The 14,059-nt window shown below is 42.2% G+C and overlaps 1 protein-coding gene across 1 annotated transcript in view; it reads right to left on the bottom strand.

The window, feature by feature from the left end:
• CRYBG3 (crystallin beta-gamma domain containing 3) overlaps positions 1-14,059 on the bottom strand; it is a 252,163-nt gene that overhangs the window by 11,221 nt on the left and 226,883 nt on the right. The window contains exon 19 of the mRNA XM_077480179.1: positions 664-787. Within this exon, the coding sequence (XP_077336305.1) occupies positions 664-787 (124 nt within the window). The remainder of the gene's footprint in view (positions 1-663; positions 788-14,059) is intronic.

Below are 14,059 nucleotides of genomic sequence, written 5' to 3'. Positions count from 1 at the left end.
CCATTTACATGCGTTTGCATACATTTAGAGTTTCTAAGGTCCAATGCACACTGGGCATTTAGACCCGGTGCATGGGGCTCTGGCATTCAGGTGTAGGTGGAGGGTAGAGATGCACCATCCAGCCAACCTGCAGGCAGCCTGCCAAACTCTCTGAGAGGCTGACAGCTGCACCTAACGTTATACAATGTTTAGGGCAGTAGGCCCCCCAGGGAGGAATGCCCATAACACAGACTTCTTGTGTTCCAGGCATTCTGCCCTGAGTGCATACTACCCTAAATGCTTCATTAGGTGCGCCAAATTTCTATCCATGTATAGCCAACTTAAGAGCAAGATTTCATAATGGCTACAACTGGTTGTAAAACCATGATTCTATCTAAAAGTGAAATATCAGTCCGAACATATTATCCCTGAAAATATTGTTTTCTGTCTAACAGACCCTCCTATTTTCTAAGAAGAGCTTTAGGATACCTTAGGTAAAACACAAAGCTAACACTAATCAGATAGACCCTTATGATGGACATGTTCTAATTACTAATATGGCCTTGAGTTAACTAAACTAACGTCACTGGCTGTTTGTCTTTCATCTTTACAAGCTGTGATCCATAATGATAAATGGCCCTTCAATGAAATTGATTGATGCGTCCAGTTCATAACTTGCTTTACCTGTTTTAGGGGACGAAGGGACCCGATTGCTTTCCAGCCACTAAACTTTGACCAGTTTAGAATTTGTTGGGAATCCAGTAACATTTGTCTTCCTAGGAAATTGGCACCTTCAAATGCTATCCACCTAAAAGAGATTGTACACATGTTCATAGGTTTATTAATAAAACATCAGTTTTTGTTAGTATTAATAATGAGTCAGACATGCTTGGTATAACAGCAATGGCCCCTACAGTGCTTCCCAGAGATGGCTACCAAAAAATGTGAGCCCAACATATCAACATGTATGGTCATTGTGGAAGATGTATGAACTGTTCTACAGACTGCACCAGGAATGGCAGCTTGTACAGCTCTATGTCTTGGTGTAGCTGTGCAGAAAATGGGCATGTGAAAATGCACTGGACTTATGTATGGATGGGGCCTTTATATCTCTACCACATTTAGACATTGATTGTGGCATCCACTTATATGTGTGATGCCGCTTCACTTCAACAACCCACCATAATAACTTGGGCAGTAAAAGAGATTTTATTTTATTAGCTTCACATCTCAGTATTATGGATGACCTTACAGGCAGCAATCAGATGAGCACTACACAGCAGACTAACCATTAGATTCCGCGTGAAATGCTCTCTCACTGCCCACCTGCTAATTCTTTCTGACCTCTAGCTTCCAGCAGAGCCATTTATTGTGGCACAGTGTCATTTACATCAATGTCGTTACACCAACTTTCCTGCTGCCTATCTATGATTTCTTATTATAGAGCACTGAACTCGCAGAATAACTATGTGATTATCATAATAACAGTATGACCATGCCTATGTTACATGCATCATACCATTCATTAGAGACATTATTGGCACTGCCATGGTTTCTTACTAGAGGCTTGCTTAAAGCAATATTAAAAGGAAATTTTTTTTTTTGCATTGTTTTAAAATAATACCTTGTTATACTTAGCTGCTCTGTGCAATGGTTTTGCACAGAGCAGCCCTGGTCCTTCTCTTCTTGGGTCCCCTGCCAGCATTGTGGAACCCCCCACCACTGAGTAACATGAATAACATGTTATACTTGTGTATACTGAGTAACATTGAATAACGTGTTATACTTACCCGCTCTGTGCAATGGTTTTATACAGAGCAGCCCGGATCCTTCTCTTCTCTGGGTCCCACGCCAGCATTGTGGACCCCCCCCCCCATTGAGTGCCCCCATAGCAAGCGCTCACTGTGCGTCCAAAAGACACACAGAGCATGGCTCAGCCCCACCCCCTGATCTGATGTCACTGGTTTAGATTGACAGAAGTGGTAGTCAATCGCCCCTGCTTCTGCATCTGAGCCAATAAGAAGTGAGAGAGCTTTGGCTCTTGTGCACATCACTGGATCGAGATTGGGTTCAGTTATGTATTTAGGGGGGCTGCAGGGAAAGCTGCATTCTCAAATCCCCCACCACTTGTTCCTGCTGTACTTTTAGTGGTTTACTGAAGTCTTAATGACCCCACCTGTTTTATTTTCTGTTAAATTTATCTGTAGGCCTTATCTACAATTGGCCTAGGCAGTAATGTAAAGATCACCTTTTGCCTTCATGAAAGAGATCCTTCTTTAGACTCACAATACATACTGTATATATCTATAGATCCTGTATCTATACATCTATTTATTATAGTTCCCTAAACTGACAAAAGTGGCAATATGATTATGCATGCATAAAATTTTGGGGGACAAGTGTAGAAAGTGTATAGGCTGCGGAGTATTTTTCAATTTAATAAACCTGATCCATATAAGTGTAGTTACCGTAATTCAAAGGTCTAAAAAAAAAAGCCTAAAATGTTGTTATCTGCTAGAGCGTAACTAGAAATCACAGGGCCCCATAGCAACATGTTGTATGCCCCCCCCTGCAAACAGCCCCCCCCCCCACAAAAATGGTGGGGCTTAAATTAAATGCTGGGCATGGCTTAAAGGCTGTGGCTCAAAGGGGGTGTGGTTCGAGTCTGAGATGAATGAGGAAGGGAGGAAGGAAAGAAAGAAGGAAAGAAAAAGTTTATCCCTTATTCTTTGTAATTTTTTACTCATTTGCTGCCTAGAAAATCCCAAATGGGGGAGATCCCCTTTTTTAACAATTTTTCAGGGTGTGCGGTGCGTTTTTATTTTCTTCTCTCTGATTAGTGTCCTTCTCCTGTCTGAGAAAGAAAGAAAGAAGGAACGATAGGGAGGGAAGGAGAAAGAAGGGATGGAGGGACAACAGGCCCAGATCCTACACCACAATAGCAATATATGTATTTCAGAAAGTTTACGCCGAGGGACCCCAGAAGAGCAGGTTCGGGGCCACTCTGTGCAAAACCAGCTGCACAATGGAGGTAAGTATAACATGTTTGTTATTTATTTTTATTTTTTTTATTTACTTTACAATCCCTTTAATTGAACAAGTGAGCCTGATTTTGCACTTTCCAGCTTTAGTAAATAAACCCCATTGTGTACTTAAAAGTGGGGTATGCCTGTATACAGCTTGTATAACCACATAAATATGCTGTCCCTATCTTCAAATCGCTCATGCCTACAGGTGTCAGTTCTTAGGCCAACCAGTTGTATTGGCATACTCTGAGCTCGAATCCACCCTTCGCATGAAAGAGTTGGAGAAACCCACGTCTCAGCTCTATGGGTCCCTGCTGGTTGCTGCTGGCCCTGAGTTGTCCCCCCTCCGCAGGAAATGGGTGGGGGACATACCGGAGCTGGACGAGAATGACCGGAGGGAGATTTGGGACTCCCTCTGGTCTCAGCTTGCGACAAACTGGTCCAATACAAAATTGTGCATAGAGCTCACTATACGCCTCACAGGCTGCACCAAATGTTGCCGGCGCATTCTCCAGCGTGCTGGCGTTGCTCCTACCAACCGGATTCGATTGCTGGGTTTTGCCCAGCAATCAAACATTATTGGAAAGAAGTACTCCAGGTGATTGCTAAGGTCACTAAGACTCGTGTTCCTTATGATCCTAAATATTGTCTGCTGGGGCTGGTGGAACAACTGTCAATGCTCAGTGCCAGGAAAATACTCATATCCCTGCTATTGTACTATGCTCATAAGGCCATTACGATGAACTGGAAACAATCATCTCCCCCTTCTGTTAGATTCTGGAAAAGCCTAGTGAATGGCAGTTTACCCCTGTATAAAGCCACCTACTCGGGCAGGGGTTATACACAAAAATTTGAAAAGGTATGGACCTGTTGGCTAGATGATAATACCACGGCAACTGATGCAGTAACCAATTCCTAGATTAACACTATGTCTCTAGTCTGTTAGTATATTGACCCAACTACTCTAATGTTGCATTATCCTGTTGGTACCAATTTGAGCACAGATTCTCCTGAAACTGACCCTCTCCTCACATTGGGGTTATAGTATAAGTTAGTTTGCTTATGTTGTATGTTGTGCACTGTTGCAGTATGTTGCCGCATCAGAAGAACTGACTCTGCATGGGCAAAGGTTTGGCCTCTGCGTGGGCTGATTTTGTATGCTAATGAAAAATTTAATAAAAAAAGATTTTGCAAAAAAACAGCCATTAATCTCTAAACCACTGGCAACAAAAGTGAGTATATCCCTAAGAGAAAATGTTCAAATTGGGCCCAATTAGAAATTTCTAGAATGTCATGTGACTCGTTGGTGTTACAAGGTCTCAGGTGTGAATGGGGAGCAGGTGTGTTAAATTTGGTGTTATCGCTCTCACTCTCTCATACTGGTCACTGGAAGTTCAACATGGCACCTCTTGGCAAAGAATTCTCTGAGGATCTGAAAAAAGGATTGTTGCTCTACATAAAGATGGCCCTATGGGCTGTATAAATCTAGAGGAATTCATAAATGATTGTAATAACAAGGCATAGTCACAAACATATGGATCTCTACCAAATAAGTTCACGTCAACTAAACCTAGTTTGTTTACACCTTAAAGTTTCAGATTTGAATTATGCAGACTGATATAAATGCCTTTAAAGGCATACAGTATGTTCAAATTCAATTAAATGGAGAAAAAAAATCTTTACTGCTAGATTTGTGCTAGTCTTTCAACCTGACGCTGTACATGAGGTGCACTGGATCACATAAAATTGATGTGGAGAGCTCTATCCTGAAGGTGCCTTTGGCAATCGCAGAATCTCATTTTTTATTTCTGTACTATTTCTGGGCACTTATTTTTTAAATTTCTGTCATTGGTTTCCCCCTGAATAATTCTCTTGAGGCCGATACTCTGCAGAGGATCAGGCAAAAATAGATATATTAAACATATTTTATCTCTTTCTACAGATGTGACTGATGAAAATGTTCATATCCACTATGTAACCATTTTCATTTCTTGTTTGTAATCTGCTTTGAATGCAGAATGCTTATTAAAGTTAAAGGGTATACAAAATGGAAAACTAGTGTTCTACTATGGATGGTTTCAACAGAAGAATTCTCCTGTTATGTGGCTGCAAATATGTCACTGAGTTACAAATGTGTATTTTTGTCTGTTGTTACTATATTAAAGGAGAAAAGCCAAAGCTCATTTGGCTGTACTTCCATGGATCACGGAAGAGCTGGCAGGGGACAGATGCAGCATCAGACCAATGCAGCATCCACCTAGGTAAGTATGATCACCCCCCCCCCCCCCCCCAAAAAAAAAAAAAAAAACTCAACTTCTCTTTTAAGATGGATTACAGAAGAAAGGAATAGCTATAGTAAAGTTGAACTGCAGAGAAACTCCACAGATGAAATGAATATATGAACTATTTTAACTGTTAGAGGATTTGTACTTCTCTCTGTCTTGCCCAAATATTTACACAGCTCAACCAGTTTGCATAACCAGGCTGAAGTTCAGATTTTTTCCCTACTGCAGTTAGGCTGGTTTCACATGGCTTTCTGATCAGGTCCCCCTGTCAGTATTTCAGGTGGACCCGATCGAACTATTCCTATCTCTCTATGGAGTGGCGCATGTCAGCGGACAAGCCGGCATCCGATCCGATCATGGAAAGGCAGTCTGTTTCCATCTGACCTCAAGAAGGGCCCGGGGGGCCTTCCGGGGTAAATAGAACTAGAAGATGTCCATTGGAAAAAACTCATCCAAAGGTTCCTTAAAACTCACTTGGTCTCAGATTGCACGGGGTAGCTGGTAAATGTATCCTCCCAGCCGAGCCTGCCAACACTTCACTTACTGCTATGGAGTGAAGGGCCAATCATCAGCTTCCGCTCCCCTCCCAGCCTGGCGGAGAGCATTTGCATTGGCATCCAGCCATGCAGAGGCCACAGTAGAAGAAGTGTGATTGACCACCCGCCACTATCCGGAATCTGTCCGGAAACAGCATGGCATATGTGGCATGCAGTTGCTGCAACCTTTTCTTCACGTCAGCGAATTTAGCTCAGCGGCGTTGCACTTTTGCAGAATAATCAGGGTAAAATGAAACACGCACTCCATTATATTGTATATTGTGCCGTTCCCTTGCTTGGTGAAGCACAATTTCTTTGTCTTTGTAGTTAAGCAGCCTGGCTAATAGGGTGGGTGGGGGATGTCCTGACGGGAGGGCCCTTGGTGGCACTTTCTACTGAGTATAGCGGGGTAAACACCTCCTTCCCAAAAAATTCCAGAAGCCATTTTTCAACAAATTCAGTGGGGTCTCTACCCTTCCTTTTTTCTGGGAGCCCCACGATACAGATGTTGTTTCGTCTCAGGCGGTTTTCAATATTGTCTGTTTTGAGTTTTTTCGTCCTTGCGAGCCTGGCTGTAATCTGCGTGTGTCTTATGAGCAGGGTCAGTTTGTCTTCTATATCACTTAGCCCTTGTACACACTGTCGGAAATTCCGACCACAAAATCCGTCGGATTTTTTCCGACGGATTTTGTCCGAAACTGGTGTTGCATACACACGGTCGGACAAAGTTCTCAGAAAATCCGATCGTTCGTTCTTTATGACAGCACTACGTTCAGGCTAGTAGCCAATAGCTTTGGTCTCATAATTTGATCTGAGCATGCGTGGCACTTTGTCTGATCGGAATTCTCTACAAACGGTCAGACAAAGTCTGATTGGATCATGTTGTCGGAAAATTTTATATCCAGCTCTCAAACTTTGTTGGTCGGACAATCCGACGGAAAAAGTCAGATGTAGCCCACATACGGTTGGATTATCCGACAACATGGTGCGATCGGACCTTTTCCGTCTGAATTTCGGACCGTGTGTACAGGGGCTAATACGCCCCTCAGCTGCTGTGGTGCTCTCTGATTTTCTGTAGGTCATGGCGGATGAACCACAATTCCTCCTTGAGACCCACAAAATGCTCCTGGAGAGTGTGTACTGATGCAGTACACAGCTCTCAGGATTTCAGGTAATGTGGGTTGGTCAGCCACGTCACCCTCCTCATCTTCCTCCATATCATGAGTAACTGGTAAGTGCTGCATGAGGGGACCTGGGTAGGCCGCGCATCCTCTGGCTGGTGTGGAATACAGCGGAGGTAACTGACATGTCATCTCCATCGCCCTGCCCAACAGCTTCTGAGTATAGTACATGTCCCGGGGGGGGGAGTCTTTCGCAGTGCCCTTAGGTGTCTTGGGATCTTACCCTGGTCCTTTGGCTTGTCTGTTTCATGTGGGCACTGGGCACCATATTGGATCTTCGGCGGGCCTCCTGTTTAAATCTGTTTGCGCATCCACAGAGTTTGGCAGTGGTACTATGTGTGTCAGGGGAGTGTACCGGTGGGTGGCGGAGCAAAATTCAGTGGGATTGCAGGCTGGGAGAAGGATCAATGTTGGATCAGGAGCGCTGTGAAACACTTCCTCTCACATGCTGCTCAAGGCCACGCCCCCAAACCCCATACTTTGAATGTATGCTTCACAGTCTGAACATATTGTCACAATGAAAACACCAACATTTTGGGCTATGCAGAGTTTCTTTTCTCATTGCAACAGGGGTTTATTTACTAAAGCTGGAGAGTGCAAAATCAGTCTAACTTCTGCATAGAAACCAATCATCTACTAGGTTTTATTGCCAAAGCTTAATTTAACAAGCTGGGGTTAGAAGCTGATTAGTTTCCTTGCAGAAGTGAGAAAGATTTTGCACACTCCAGCTAAATAAACGCCAGTGACAAATGAACAAATATTTACATCAAACAGGCCAATGGGAACCCAGTACTACCTACTCATGATGTTACAACAATATCATATTTCTGCCAAAACCTGTAAGAATCCCATAATCATCAATCATGATAACCAGTAACACCAGAAATAAATAGCCTAAAAAAACAACAAAATAGCCCAAAAAAAACCAACAAAGTTGTTTTTGATTCTTTCAGCTTTTTTTTTTGCATTGTGAACAGGCCTGAATAAAAGGTGATCAACGTTCACAGTCTATTCACAGCATAGCAGTAGGGAACTCAGCAGAAGTGTCAGAGTACAGGCTTAGTGCAATACTTGGGTAGAAAGTCATAAATATACATTTTTTTCTGTGCAATATTTCATATATAACTCATAAAAAAGGAAATGTTTTAGTCTTTTAGTCCTGAATATAATACAGAATAATACTATGAATAAAATATAAACATTTTCTTTCAGATAAATATTTTCCAGTGTAGTCAATGAAAAGCTATGATGCAGGTGTTGTCTTTACTTAAAGTGGATGTAAACCAGATTCATGAAATTTGGGTACATACAGCGGGGCAAAAAAGTATTTAGTCAACCACCAATTGTGCAAGTTCTCCCACTTAACCACTTCAATACAGGGCATTTATACACCTTCCTTACCAGACCAATTTTTAGCTTTCAGCGTTCTCACACTTTGAATGCCAGTTACTCAATCATCCAACACTGTACCCAAACAAAATTTTTATCATTTTTTTCATACAAATAGAGCTTTCTTTTGGTGGTATTTAATCACCACTGGATTTTTTATTTTTTGCGACATAAGTGAAAAAAGAGCGAAAATTTTGAAAAAAAAAACACTTTTTTTTAGTTTCTATGATAAAATTTTGCAAATAAGTCATTTTTGTTCATAAATTTGGGCCAAAATTTATACGGCTACATCTCTTTGGTAAAAATAAACCAAATTAGTGGATATTATTTGGTCTCTATGAAAGTTATAGAGTCTACAAGCTATGGTGCAAATCATTGAAAATTTATCACATCTGATCACACCTGATGTACTGACGGCCTATCTCAATTCTTGAGGCTCTGAAATGTCAGGAAAGTACAAATACCCCCCAAATGACCCCTTTTTGAAAAGTAGACAGTCCACGGTATTTAGTAAGAGGCATGGTGAGTTTTTTGAAGTTGTAATTTTTTTCCCACAATTCTTGGGAAAAAGAAGAATGTTTTTTTTTTCTTTTTTACAAAATTGTCATAACAAGTTATTTCTCATACACAGCATATGCATACTTCCAATTACACCCCAAAATACATTCTGCAACTCTTCCCGAGTATGGCGATACCACATGTGTGGGACTTTTACACAGGCTGGCCACACAGAGAGGCCCAATATGCAGGGAGCATCGTAAGGGGTTCTAGGAGCATAAATGACACCTCTAATTTCCTTACGACCTATTACGTTTGTGAAGGCCCTGGAGTACCAGGACAGTAGAATTACCCACAAAATGACCCCATTTTGGAAAGCAGACACCCCAACATATATTCTATGAGGCACAATGAGTCTTTTGAACAGTTAATTTTTTTCCACAAGTCTTCAGAAAATGTGGAAAGAAAATTAACATTTTTTTTTTTTTACACAAAGTGGTCAGTTTATAAGATAATTCTAACTCAAAGCATGTACATAGCAAAAATTACACCCCAAAATACATTCTGCTACTCATCCTGAGTATGGCGATACCACATCTGGAGAACCAGGACAATGGAATTACCCACAAAATTACCCCATTTTGGAAAGCAATAATTAGAAAATGGAAGACATACAAGACCACTGATAATCTCCCTCGATCTGGGCTCCAAGATCTCACCCCGTGGAGTCAAAATGATCACAAGAACGGTGAGCAAAAATCCCAGAACCACACGGGGGGACCTAGTAAATGACCTTCAGAGAGCAGGGACCAACGTAACAAAGGCTACCATCAGTAAAACACTACACCACCAGGGACTCAGATCCTGCAGTGCCAGACGTGTCTCCCTGCTTAAGCCAGTACATGTCCGGGCCCGTCTGAGGTTTGCTAGAGAGCATTTGGATGATCCAGAAGAGGACTGGGAGAATGTCATATGGTCAGATGAAACCGAAGTAGAACTGTTTTGTAGAAACAGAACTTGTTGTGTTTGGAGGAGAGAGAATGCTGAGTTTCAACCAAAGAACACCATACCTACTGTGAAGCATGGGGGGTGGCAACACCATGCTTTGGGACTGTTTCTCTGCAAAGGGAACAGGATGACTGATCCATGTACATGAAAGAATGAATGGGGCCATGTATCGTGAGATTTTATGTGCAAACCTCCTCCCATCAGCAAGGGTATTAAAGATGAAACGTGGCTGGGTCTTTCAGCGTGACAATGATCCCAAACACATCGCCCGGGCAATGAAGGAATGGCTTCGTAAGAAGCATTTCAAGGTCCTGGAGTGGCCTAGCCGCTCTCCAGATCTCAATCTCATAGAAAACCTTTGGAGGGAGTTGAAAAACATCACTGCTCTAGAGGAGATCTGCATGGAGAAATGGGCCAACATACCAGCAACAGTGTGTGACAATCTTGTGAAGACTTACAGAAAACATTTGACCTCTGTCATTGCCAACAAAGGATATATAACAAAGTATTGAGATGAACTTTTGATATTGACCAAATACTTATTTTCCACCATAATTTGCAAATAAATTCTTTCAAAAATCAGACAATGTAATTGTCTGGATTTGTTTCCACATTTTGTCTCTCATAGTTGAGGTATACCTATGATGACAATTACAGGCCTCTCTCATCTTTTTAAGTGAAAGAACTTGCACAATTGGTGGCTGACTAAATACTTTTTTGCCCCACTGTATATCTGTTGTGTTTATCTCTCTCCAAAGCACCCATATCTTTCTGCTGCTTTGTTCCTCTGTTATCAGCATAATAACGTCTGACAAGTTCTCAGAAAAAGAAGATAAAAGCAGCTACAAATTTGTATCGGGAAGGGTTCTATGAATAGATGTGCAGAGAGCTTGTCTATTCACCGCAATGCAAGTATCTTAGTTCCTCTGCCATGTGGAGGGGGGATGGGGGAGTGCCTTTCCTCCAATCAGCTGTCACACAGTATATGCCAGGCTCCACTCCCAGTACTGGAACAGGAAGTAAAAATTCTAAACACTGACTTCTGTTGAATGGTCGTGCTAGAAAACCAGCATTTGATCAGTGCATGCAGCCACAGGGCCGCAGCGCTGATCAGTGTATTCTGATGGCAAGGGAGTCCTGCTGTCAGAATACAATGACACAGTGGGGAGGACTTCCCCATCCACCTCAAATCTATGGATGGGAAAATCAACTCAATATTTTTCGTTCAGCGGGCTGTACTGTATGGCCAGCTGTAATCTCTGGCAGTGAACTCTATAACCCTGGTGGTAACTCCTTATCTGCTGGTCACATGTCATGTAAACACCAGAATTAAAACGCTCCCTTTTCTTGATGGTCTAGATCTATCTCTGGAATCCTGCCCCAGGCTAACTACAAAATTCCTCTATGATGAAAATAAAATGACTTGTACAAAAATATATCAATCAGACTGAAAAATCACCTTAAAAACAACAAGTTTACCTTAAGTTCACAATATAAAGAAACCACCTGGAGTGACATGTTGGTTTCTCCACAACCAGTATACCCACATTCTATGACTGGAGTCTCTTCATGCAATTAGTAATGCTATTTTAGAATGCCAATAGGATAAATGCATGTCGCTAGGCTTGAAGTGCACAAACAATGTTGCACAGCATGTGCTCTCAATATGCATGCAGTGAAGCTCTATTTAATTTTCACCAGCAATCAAGCAGTGTAGTGTTAATAATCTAACTATAATATGCCTGTAGAAGCATAAGACATCTTTTGTATCCGTTATAGAAATTACAGATGCATTGTCAGTGTTTTTTTCCTGTCATTTCTAGAAAAAAAATCTCTCCATATTGTAGATTAAACGAGAAGTTTGGGAATCTAAAAAAAAATTCAAAATCAGACTCATCTAGATGGCTCCAATCCCAGCTGCAGATGTCCCCTGCTGCCTCTAAGGTGAGAACCCAGCAATTAAACGCAGCTGATCACTCAAATCTTGGTCCTCAGCCTGCAGAGAGCGGCTCTCTGCTCTGCCTCTCCAGTGCTCACTGGAGCGCCAGGCTGTGGAGGGGGCGGGAGCATCTGGCTCAGGCTCTCAACGGATCACTTCGGGACTGAGCCAGCTGCTGGTCCAGGCATCTGGGCAGATTCTGACTGTAAAGTTGGAATCTTTCCCAAGCCTGGACTGGCTCTGTGATGTCAGCCGACGGTAAACTTTAGCCTGCTGTCAGCAGAAAATGAGAGCACAGAACGAAATAAATTCCTGTGACCCAAAGCTCTGGCCATCCTTTAAAGAAGCCCGCTAGGGAAAAAGCAGATTATTGTATTAGGAAGTGTTACAACAAAATGAAGAACTAAGCTCAGTAGTTTAAAGTTGCTTGCTGTTCCCATGAGTGTTCCTTCAACGATGGGGTGCCCTACTTCAAACCAACACACTACACACAAGGCTCAGGATACATACAGATAGGAGATGATAGTTAGATGTGTATGCAAATAGTCAAAAGGAGAATTATCTGGCTTCGACTAAGTACATAGCACAGGCAGTACTGGTCAAAAGATTCAAGGGTCGATCAAACTTTTGGGGAAAATAATAGGAAAAAATGTGTGATGTAAGCAACTTGTTTGTGCTAGAGGTGGAGACTGAAGCATCTCAGAAACTGCTGGCCTCCTGGGATTTTCATGTATTGCAATCTGCAGAGTTTACAGAGAATGGTCAAGACAACAAAGAACAGCCAGCGAGTGTCAGTTCTGTAGGTAAAAACACTGGTAAACAAGAAGTTCAGGGGAACATTGCTAAACTTGTCAAAGGAGAAGCTTCTTCTGATAGGGCACACCCACTGATACTTACCTTACCTGCTCTTCCTTGTCACTACATGGCAGTGTTCAGACTTTGCGCTTGCATGCACTGCATCTGAGTACTTTTCAATTCAGCCAAATAAACTGGTGGAGGAGTGCAACAAGGCAGGAATGTAACTACAGGGGTCGCAATTGCGACCCAACTCCTGTACACCTCAATAGGAGGGGGCGGTATGTAGAGAAACCGATTCCTTAATTTCCTTCCTGCAGCCACTGAAAACTCGCTTCTCCTCCTCTCCCTTCTGCAGGTATTCAGTGGCTGTAGGAGGAAAATAGAGGGGATGGGTTAGTCTACATGCCACCCTCGCTGCTCCTCCTATCCAGATCCCGCTGCCTTACGGTGCTCTCCTGACAACTTCCCCCTCATCCTCCTGTAGATCCGCTGGCTTCTCCCCTCCTCTCTACAGCCAGCTGCTGCAGAGAACTGTCAGAATGGAAAACACGGAAGGGGCCGGTAAACATGTATTCACCGACCCCTTCCTTGTCTGATTGATCCGTACCGATCACTGACTCTGTCTATTCAAAACTGAAGCATAGTAAACTGTGTTTATTATGCTTCAATTTGTGAATGAACAAGAAGCTCCGTAGAGCTGTCTATTCATTATGTGCCACTGAGGCTGCAGAGATTGAAATTGAGAGCTGTGTCTTCTATCTTCCTTCTTTGTTTAGACCCTGATATTTCACAAAAACGCTCCAAATGGGGCTCCCAAAAAACAATAAAAATAAAATTGTAAAATAAAATAAAAATGGTAAAAAAATAACAAAAAAAAAATACTCATAACAGTGGTGGAACTACCAGGGTCACAAATATCACACTTGCGTTCCGCCATCGTGCTTGGAGGGAAGGTGGCTCGGAGTGAAGGGCCCCTGCTGAGGGTCAGGGGGGCCCTTCATGGTTTTTTGCACCAAAGCCCTGAAGGTTCTAGCCTCTGCAACAAGGTGTATATCCAGTCACCATGGTCTAAATTCCTGAGAAAGGTTTCCAGAACCCCTCCATAAATTCACGCAATGAAGAATAAAGGCAAAAGGAGGTTCTACCTGGTACTGAACATATCATTGCAATAAAGTGACAAGTGGATGCACACATGAAAGAAGACATTCTTACAATTTTTTTTGTATGGTGTCCCTTATCTGTATAGGGTCAAAGCTTTCTAAATATTTTGTTAATGTAGCATGAAGATCTTGTATTTTGTTGTAGTTTGTTTTTGGAGATTTGAAAAAAAAAATGTGTATACTGTAAGTGGCTTTTAACAGATAAAAATGTGTTTACAGACTAACTTTTGTCATTTCAAGTAGAGAAATAGTAAAGTAGT

This window comes from Lithobates pipiens, unplaced genomic scaffold (assembly GCF_037356315.1).
Source record: "Lithobates pipiens isolate NorthernLeopardFrog02 unplaced genomic scaffold, aLitPip1_a1.2 Scaffold_16, whole genome shotgun sequence".
NCBI lineage: Eukaryota > Metazoa > Chordata > Amphibia > Anura > Ranidae > Lithobates > Lithobates pipiens.
Note: the sequence above shows the minus strand (reverse complement) of the source record. Positions and strands in the feature narration are given on the sequence as shown.